General features: G+C 38.2%; 1 protein-coding gene across 1 annotated transcript in view; it reads left to right on the forward strand.

Moving 5' to 3' along the window:
- LOC107548910 (guanine nucleotide exchange factor VAV3) overlaps window positions 1-10009 on the forward strand; it is a 41976-nt gene extending 31967 nt beyond the window's left edge. The window contains exons 21-25 of the mRNA XM_016229776.1: window positions 386-502; window positions 987-1074; window positions 1529-1631; window positions 6830-6981; window positions 9523-10009. Of these exons, the coding sequence (XP_016085262.1) occupies window positions 386-502; window positions 987-1074; window positions 1529-1631; window positions 6830-6981; window positions 9523-9567 (505 nt within the window). The 3' untranslated portion in view covers window positions 9568-10009. The remainder of the gene's footprint in view (window positions 1-385; window positions 503-986; window positions 1075-1528; window positions 1632-6829; window positions 6982-9522) is intronic.
- The last annotated feature ends 352 nt before the right edge of the window (window positions 10010-10361 follow it).

The raw sequence follows: 10361 nt of genomic DNA on the forward strand, positions 1-10361 counted from the left end.
TCTCTTTATCATTTTTTATGTTAAAAATAATCTGATATTTCATTATGATATAAATACATTACATTTCAATAATTAATTAATTAATATAATTATATATATAATTAAATATATAAACATAATTCAATATAACTGAGAATCTCACCAAATATACAAATATCTTGCTATAAATTTTAAACTGTAATTTCACAAACGTTTGACAAATATTTACCCCATAAAAAATTGCTCTAATGTGAAAAATCCCATTCTCTTTACTCTAATACAGTAAATATAAATGTAAATACATGTGACATTTTGGGTGCAACTTCAGGTCAGCACTATAATTGCCCTGTTAGCTATTAACCTCATATATTGCCCATTAAGTCTTTACCTCTGACCTTTCGTTCAGGTTCGCAGGCCCAATGGAGAGGCTGCAGGCAGAGGCAGCGCTGCTCAACAGGAGGAGCAGCACATACCTGGTCCGTCACAGAAGCCGAGAGTTTAACGAATATGCCATCAGCATCAAGTGAGTTAAAACGGCACACTTGGTTATTTTACCATGTAATTTAGAAACAACAAATAATTAGTAAAAAGTAGTATGGGTGAATTGAGAAAACGTTTCATAAGAGCAATATTCCACCCACAACAATATTAATCATTAACAACAACAACAAAACCCAAACAACAATAGAACAACTCTATTGTGTGAACAACTATGGTGTGTGTGTTCAAGCGCAAGGCCGAAAGACAAAAGCTGCCCTGTGAGATGCCTTTTTTTTTTCAGTGATTTTAGATGGTCCTGTGTGCTTTCTCTCTAAAAAAAATGTGAGCTCGTAACTTTTAATCCAAGGACTAATGGAGACGCCCCACCCCTCACTATCGACCCCTTCTCCCTGCATGAAAAGCTCTTTGCCCCATGCATTACTATGGCAGCTCCCCATAGGGGATAGGCAGCATCGATCGCAATGATCACCAGAAAATTACTCTCATCATTTATTCATGGCCCACAGGTACAACAACGACGTGAAACACATCAAGATCTTAACAAAGGAGGGACTCTTCCACATTGCAGAAAACAGGAAGTTCAGAAGCATTTTAGTAAGTGCTAATGTTTTGTGCCAGAATATTATTAAAACGTCTTTATCATATAGAGTGAAAAGTAAATGTTACGCTCATATGTTTTTAAGGTCGGCGCAATAAAGATAAATGCTTGCATTATACCAGCTTATTACGTTTGGAAACTCTTTGTATCATTTCTACGATCCCTTTTGTTTTGTCATCTGTTTGCCTTCTAAAGGGCATTAGGAAATCACGCTGCTTAATGTCTCTATTCTGCAGAAAAATCAAATGTCTTTTGTCAGCTTCTTTTTGAAAGCGCTTTTAGATTCGATCTCACAAATGCCAGTTAAATAACATTATTGGATTGCGAATGCTGGAGTCATATTGAATCCGTTCATATATTTATTTTTTATTTTCCCTTTTAATGGCTGTAGATATTTCCCCTTTTATGCGAACTGACATCATGTTGAGCGTATGTGTGTGTTTAATGCAGGAGCTGATCGAGTATTACAAACATCACTCTCTGCGGGAAGGATTCAGGACACTTGATACCACGCTGCAGTTCGCCTACCGAGAGCCGGAGAATGGAGCCAACAGTACGTACTGCGCTAACAAAAACAGAGATTCCTAGTTGCAGATTCACACGAACAACTCAGAAATAACAAAACATGCGCTTGTTATATTTATCACAAAAGCCTCAGGGTGTTTGTTTAATCTTAGTTTGAGTATTGAGTGATTCATGATGTTCTTGATTTTGTGTTCAATAGTTCAAAACACGTGACATTGTTGTGATGGACAGTATCTATGGTCACCAGGGCTGTTGCTATGGTAGCAGAGTTTCTTCATTGAAAGTCTTTGAGCTCTTTGATGCGAATTTGAGACAAAATCTTCACTTGTGTTCTCAGGTGTCTTGATGTTTAGCAATATGATGTCTCTTAGCGTTTTTCGTAACCAGAAGGTACAATTCATGAATTGTACATGAACTAGTATAGCACAAATACTTCTAAGTATGCTTGATTTCAGCTTTGATATATATGATATGTTAGCGGCTATAATAGTAATATATACACTAAGTCAAAATAGCATATTTTCTTAGCGATAGATGCTATTTACACTAAGTGCAAATAGCTGTAGATTCTATTTACACTAAAATAGCAGTATTTTCTGCTATTTATACTACTTATTACAAATAGTGGCAATTATCTGCACCTCAGTATTGTAGTACATTATAAAACAGTATGTAATAATAACATATTGAGTGTAAATTATAATTTTAATTCAAATTATTAAATGGATGCCACCTTATTGGGACAATATAAGCCCTCTCTACACCTACCCTAACCCTACCCGATACTTTTTCAACTTTTTGATTATTTTCTTCATTTTTGTTTAAAATAATTGCCTTTCCGATGTGATTAGATTTGAAAAGGGAGAAAAAAAAAGTTCGGCAAAAGGCAGATTCACACTCCGATATACTGTATATGCACTCTGAAAAAAATATATTATATTATTTTAATATATTTTAGTGAGTTATAAATTGTATATGTAAATATAGCACAAATGAAAAGTCTGCAGGATTCATTTTTGAGTTAAAAACTGGATTTATATGCTTGCAGCATTAGCTAAACATTTACATCAGCTTTTGCATACTTCCACTTGACTATGTTTCTGGCCAAAGAAGTTTTAGACATCTTCTGTCTGTTCGTGGCTTTGTGATAATGAAAGCTCCTTAGAGATCTCTGTTGTTCTCCAGTTATGGAAGAGGAACGAGTTAAAAACCTCAAACGTGGGCTATTAGTAAAACCCTGAACTACTGAGCTGTGCTTACAGCCTGATCTGAGAGTTTATGGCGCATTGCAATCAGTGCTTAAATGAGATTATATTGTAGCTCCATATGTCACAGCGAGGGTCTCGTCACAATTGGGAAATGTCGGCAGATTGAGAAGGGGGGGGGGGACGTCACTCAAACACTTCACTGCTTTAACAAAGCAACTCTGACCAAAGAATGGATCCCCCAGCATGCATTGCTGCTGTTTTCCCTCCTTTTACCTCCAAGGTCCATTTCCATGCAGCATAGCTTCTTTTAATTTTTTACATCTCAGCGTCTGCTTATGTGCCAATAAATGCAAATTACATGCAATTGTTTTTGAGACGACTGCCAGAGGCACACAAGTCTTTCATGTAAACCTCTGCACGAGACCTTTAAACCACGCTAGCAGACGGGGAACGCCACATACAGAGCATCAGGGGCATCTACTCTAAGTGTAAACATGAACCTGCGTAGGCAGCGTACGGCAAGAGAAAAAATTCAGCATTGCAGAACGGAAGCAGTCTGTACAGTGTGACCTCCAATGTTTTTGTTGGACACAGAAATAATCGTGGCTTTAATTCGCAGGTGAAGGGAGAACAAATTGCTTGATGGTTGCCCCTTCCTTCCTCATATTTATTTATATCCAGGAAGCGCTGGAGATGCTGTCAGCTCTGATGCGTTTCTACTTATATTCCATCGAATGTGAAGCGAGGCACACGGGTTGGACGGCAAATCCATAACCCTGAATATTTACGTTATGGATAACGACGTGATGAAGACAGGAGGTTTGAGCCTGGCAGAGTTTGCAGAATAGTGGGCGGATGGGTGTTTGGTTCTCCTGGAGTGACGTGGGTGGAATCTCAAGTGCCCGTTAGCGGCTTGGACATCACAGGTTGGGTAGTGGTCAGAGACAAGGCCTTTTGAAGACACACAGCATGTGCTCCTGCATAAATTCATGAGCTCGGTTAGCCTCAGCTTGGGTTGTCCCTTCAAAAATTTGAACAGATGTTTAAGAAAGACATGAGATGCTTCTGAACCCAGTCAGAGTTGAACTGCTTGCTAGAGAATGAACAGACGAGTCAGAGGGAAAATAAAGAATGAGAAGTTACAGGAAGAGGAAAATCAATCATGAATTTAAAATTGACCCAATTTATATTCTTAATATGTTTTTATGTCTTACTGTGGATGAAGCTCCACCTCTGAAATTATTGTTATTTTAGCACTATTTTTATTAAATGAAAATTGATCTAGAGGTATTATTTTTAGTCATTATGCTCAAAATGTGGAACCTTTTAAAAAGTAGGCCAGGAACACATGCTAAAACAACGGTTAAGCCTGACGCTCCATGCACACTCCTAATCAGATTGTTCAATGTTCATTGACGTGTTGTTAGTTACACTGCCTTCAAACATATTGTGTTCCTGACACACTGGGGGTCCATGATGCTCTGGGCCGAGCCGGTCAGATGGAGCATCAGATGGCGCGGGGAACTCGCTTCACTGCCACAGTCAAGCACAGACGCTCCTGGAGTTTTAGTAAACACAAACCTTACCGATAGTTCTCGGTGGAACGGGACATAAATATAAACATATTCCAGAGCTGACATTTGTATTCTACTGGTGGGAATCTCTTAGGCTGTTTTCACAATGTCATTCCAGATCTGTATATTTCTGTATCCGATTGGAATCTGATCAAAATAATTAAATATCCACACTGTGTATCGAAACTGATTAGATCCGATTTGTGGTACTCTTTCGTTTTCGGAAATATCTGCATTGGTTTCTATGGAAATTATGTTGTGTTGGTATGTCTACGCCAAAAAAAACAACAACAACATCATAGCAATACAGATGTTGTCTTACAGCATGAATATATGTAGCCACTGCGCTGAACTGCAATGCCTTATTAGGTAACGGCACAAATGTAGAAGATATTCACAGTCAGTCCAAATCTGATTATTTCTGTTTCCGATTGGGATCTGATTTAAATAATTGAATGCCCATATTGTGTATTGCAACTGTTTAGAACAGATTTGTGTGTACCTTGGTGCTGCTTTATTCTCTGCTGTGTCCATCAGTCTCAATATTCAAAGAAGTTTCATGTTATTTTTTTTGTTTAAAATAGAGAAATCTTGATCTCGAAATCAGAATCTTGAAATCGGAATCTCCCACAATTCCGAATAGACAACAGAACAAAATAACTTACTAATAATTTACTAGAGGGTCTGACAAAATGTTAATCGCTGCAGTCTATTTAAAAAATATATATAATTCATTTGAATGCACTGTTAAAAAAAAGATTGAATGAAAGATTCAATGACTCGGTCAGAAACACTTCACTTGTTTCATGACTGGATGAATCGGCATTTTTGAACAAATCTCTTGAATGAATAATTCAATGACTCCCTCACAAAGACTTCACTTGCTTCATTACTGGACGAATGATTTAATGACAAATGCATTTTTTAACAGTCACTTGTCTCCACCTACTGGTGCAACAGCGTAATCAATACAATCTTTATTTAAAGCATCAATTTTCTTTTTTGAAATGCTGATTTCCTTTTTTTTTATATATATATAAACTATACACCTTCATTCAAGTAATTCTTTGAATGTTTGTATTTTGAAATAAGATCGTGTGGTTGTTCGAATCAAGATTGCGATCTTTTAACAATTAATCGTGCAGCTTTACGCTCAAACTTTGTTAAATATGATCAGATTTGGACGGACAGTCTGAACAAGGCAAGGGCAAGTGTCGATGCAAGAAGTTAGCATTTGTTTACAATCTGCTCTGTTTGCTTGCAAATGTTGCGTTTGACTTAAACATGCTTTTTCTTTTGCTTTTCTTCTCTTTACCCTTGCCCCACCCTTACCTCACTCCGCCTCGCCCCACCACGCCCATGCCTCCGCCCACCTCAGCCCCGCTGCTCTGCGGGCTGTCTTTTCTAACTCCCACCGGCTACAGCTTTGTCCCCCCCTCTACTGCCCCATTCTGGTCAGGTACAGGTACACGTTTTCTTTCTCCATTGGTGTCGTTTTGTCAAGGTCGCAGGAGATCTGAGGCTTCCATGTTTACACGCCACCCCCTGCATTTAACCCCGCCTCCCATCTCATTGTGCGTGTCTGTTTATAGATCATCTCATAGCCGCTATCATCTTCTCTAACGCATAGCCGAATGCACCATATGTCCTTTGTCAGCCGTACGACTCTGACTGTCTGACAATATGACTCATCATTATCTCATTCCAGGCAGTTAGCTTATTAGATCTGACATTACGGCGGTTTTTGTCAGGGGAGCCGTGCTGAAAAGGAAGGAGTCGGGCTAACTTTGTGACATCTCTCTCTCCCTCCTTTACAAACTTCTCACTTTGAGCATGACGGCAGCTAACTGGCAGCCAGTTCTCTGTCTGTACAAGTCTTGCTCACTTTAAAACAGCTGAAGAGAAAGCGTCCTGGCACCGAGACGGATCTCATCAACACACGTCTGGCGGGAGGCCTAGCTTCTCTGGCTGCCATTCGCAAAGTCCTCCGAGCCTCTGAAGTCCGATAAAACAAAGGCTCATTTGAATCCGCCACCACGTATTTCCCTCGGCCCACCGCATTTAGAAAGAACCGCCAAGCGGGTCCAACAAAACGTCAGTGAGCTGCTAGAAGGAACATGATGTGTTTTTGAGGGAAAAGTCGTCTGAAATGTAATTAACCCAGTGGATTATGCTGTTGACACATCTCAAGACATAATCAAAACAGCCACTTCAGCTGTGATTGGACCCGTCCCAGATTCACGAGAATCATTTATTTAGAGTGGATGTGCTAAGGCAGGCAAACACATGAAGGAGTGCGGTGATTACAAGAGTCCTTAGGGAGACTGTACAGCCTGACTCCATGCATCCACCCTCTCTTTGTTTGTCTGGTTAATTTTGTCTGATTCTCATCTTCGTTTTTGTCCTGTGATGTTTGCTTCACTCATTTTTTCTTGTCTCTACAGTGTTCACTCCTAAGGTGATGGGTGTGGCGATCGCCCGCTACGACTTCAGCTCTCGGGACACGCGGGAACTGTCTCTGCAGGAGGGCGATGTGGTGAAGATCTACAGCAAAACTGGAGCCAATGGCTGGTGGAGGGGTGAAGTCAATGGACGGGTGAGTGTGTTTGTAGATGCATACTAGCTTACTGCATACTGCATATTATATACTGCATAAATAGTATGTGACGCATATTACACAATGATAGATGTTTCAAACAGTGTTTTACGAATTTGTGACAGTTTCATCTTATGGCATGTTTAGTTGATCGTGTCGTATCACATTATCGTAATGGAAAAAAAATGCTTTTTTTGCATTTTAAAGTAAATTTTGTTAAATTAAAAAAAATCTATAAACAAAATAAAAAAAAACTTCTTATATGTTAGGTAATACGCTACAGATTTTTTTTTTAAAGAAATTAATGCTTTTATTCAGCAAGGATGCGTTAAATTGATTAAATCGACATTACATTTGATAATTTCACAAAATATTTTTATTTCAAATAAATGCTGTTCTTTGAAACTTTCTATTTATTAATGTGCTCAAGCTAGTTATCATCTATCCAGTTTCCGCAAAAATGCTAAGCAGCATAACTCTTTTCAACATGCATAATAACAAGAAATGTTGCTTGAGCAGCAATCAGCATATTAGAATGATTTCTGAATGATCATATGACTCTGAAGACTGGAGTAATGTTGCTGAAAATTCAGCTTTGTATCACAGGAATAAATTACATTATAAAAGATATCAAAATAGAAAATTTAAATTGTAATAATATTTAACAATATTACAATTTTTACTGTATTTTTGAACAAATATCAAATAAATGATTAAAGCATAAGAGACTACTTTGAAAAAATATCAAAAATCTTACCAACCTCAAATCTTTTAATGGTAATCTATGTTAAAAATTATGGATGTTTTTACTTCCAATTCATTTGTCACATTGGAAACAGAAAGTCAGAGGGAACGCATTGCATCTTGTGAATTGCTAAATATAATTTGCTTTACAATATTAGTTCGGTAGATTTAATATTTAGTGGAGGTATATTTAAATTATTTAATGTTTTTAAATATATAAAAACAATATAATGTATAATGTCTATTTTAAAATATAAAGTGCTTCCGGTGCTTACTGTAAATAAATGTGAAAGTACTGTCTGTTTATACTGTCTGTTCATATCATGCTTCTCTTCTCTGATCTGAGAAGACAGACATCCTGTTAAGAATGACAGAAAACTGAAAATGTGGCATCGCTATCGAATTAAGCGGCATTATTTCATACTGAGCCCAAAAGCTTATTTTTACTTAAAGCGCATCGAACTGTCAAATGTTTTTTGAGCCTCTTGAGCCGTCTTATAATGGTTTCATCAGGGAGGCTGTAAGTGTAATTTAGTGAATAAAACGTTCAGGGCTGTTTTATGGATGCCAGTAATAGATTTTGTGATCAGTGTTTTGTACGGTTCCCCTGACTCCTGAAATGGACAGAACTGCCTTTGTAGCTTTTGTATTCATGTGTTGCCTTCGTGCGCGTGAGCGAGGTGTGACACGATAAAACGTCAACCAATAAATCACATCTCTCCCTTGTTAATCTGCGTTTTGTCCTAACCAGCTGTGATTGTCAAGAGTGGTGTTTGAAATTATGTTTTGATGGATGCTTGGTTTCTATTTTTGTTGCCTAGCGATGGACAGTCCAGCCTACAGTAAAATCTAATTGGTCCAAATTCCAGCTTCACATAGTAATAGTATTTTGAATATCAAATGCAGGGCTCAATAAAAAGAATGGACCCATTAGTTGATCTTGTACATCTATTTTTATGCCTTGCAAAATGTAAATGTTTGGTTTGATCTACAAAATGTACATTTTTGTTTCAATCTACATTGTTTTTGCAAATTTTTTATATGATACATTATGCTATTGTGCCAATATATTTTATCCAGCTTACTAACAGATTTTGTTGAATTTGCAAAATGACCTGCGATAGTCTTGGAATAATTTTAGGTGTACTTCCCCTCCCCCCACCCCATTTTTTCTTTTGAGGAAAAAAACACACACATTTTTATTAAGGAATCATTCACTGAAAATATATATTTTTAAATTGATATAATAATAATAATATTTTAATAATAATTTTAACATTTTAATAATAATTAAATAATAAAATCATAATAAATAAAATCATAATAATAGTTTTAACATTTTCATAATTAAAAAGTAGAAAAATAAAATAATAATAAGTTTAAATTTGTAATAATTTAAAAATATTGAAAAAAGTATTAGATTATTAGATAGATTTAAATAAACATAAATTTCACTGTATTATTATTAATAATATTGCTTTTAGCAAGTAATATTATTTAATTATATCTTTACAATTATTAGTAAAAATGTAACACAGTTTTAGTTTATATATATATATATACAGTGGGTACGGAAAGTATTCAGACCCCCTTAAATTTTTCACTCTTTGTTATATTGCAGCCATTTGCTAAAATCAGGAAGCGCTTAAACAATCCAGCGCCGACCCTCCTCCCCTCCTCTTGCAGCAGGCGCATCCTCAAGGTTATCCAGGCAATGAAGTGATGCAAATCCTCTGTAATACCCCCCGCAACCTTCTCCTCTAATCACTCATTCCTTCTGTTCTGTCTCATCCACAGGTGGGCTGGTTCCCCTCCACGTACGTAGAAGAAGGCGAGGAGTGAACGGCTCAGCGATTACGCACAAGAGAAAGGAAACGGAGGGAAAAAATCAGACGGACTGAGTCAGAAAAAGGGCAAGAGATTGGCCGCTCTCTCTGTGTCTTGTTTGTCTATCCTGGAGGACGTGCATGGGGTTTGATAGATGAAGGACTGTCTCTCAGGGAGCAGATTATCAAACACAACCCCAGACCGCATCTTAAAAGACCCTTCCGGGTGCCTGGATGGAGCGTCGCGGGTGAATCTGGGCCTGAGACGGAATGCCGGAATCGGACTGAGGTTACGCCGTGAGCTATTTCTGTGTGCGTGCGGCAGTTTGTCTGCTCATGGGGAAACATGTTTGTCCTGACCTTGCCTGAGTCCTGCTTACCTGCACTATTATTGATGACGCCCCTCCTCGTGTCTGCGCTGCCCCGGAGGTGTTCTCACACACGACCCACCCAGCTATTCTTCTCCGATTAAGATCATAGCTCCCTGCCATGTAGGCTGCGGTAATTGATTGCTGTCTCTTCCCGGTTTCTATCCGACGAAATCTCTCTTATTTTCAGATTTCCACTTTAAAGGAAGGACCGGTTGTTTTGTGCGTCGCGCGCTTATCTCCAGAGATACATTGTGGGCTTGTCACGCCCTGTTTATCTGATTTGCGCGCTACCACATCGTCGGGGACATGCGCAGCGAGACGTTGACAGGAAACAAAAGGGATCGCGGTGACAGGCCTGTAAACAGCTTTTTCAGCAGGGGCCCACGGCCCCGAAAGCATTGTGTCACCCCATCCAGAAGGGATCCTGCTAGATAGCACA

The sequence above is a fragment of the Sinocyclocheilus grahami genome, unplaced genomic scaffold, assembly GCF_001515645.1.
Source record: "Sinocyclocheilus grahami isolate Dianchi unplaced genomic scaffold, SAMN03320097.WGS_v1.1 scaffold357.1, whole genome shotgun sequence".
In the NCBI taxonomy this organism is placed as follows: Eukaryota; Metazoa; Chordata; class Actinopteri; order Cypriniformes; family Cyprinidae; genus Sinocyclocheilus; species Sinocyclocheilus grahami.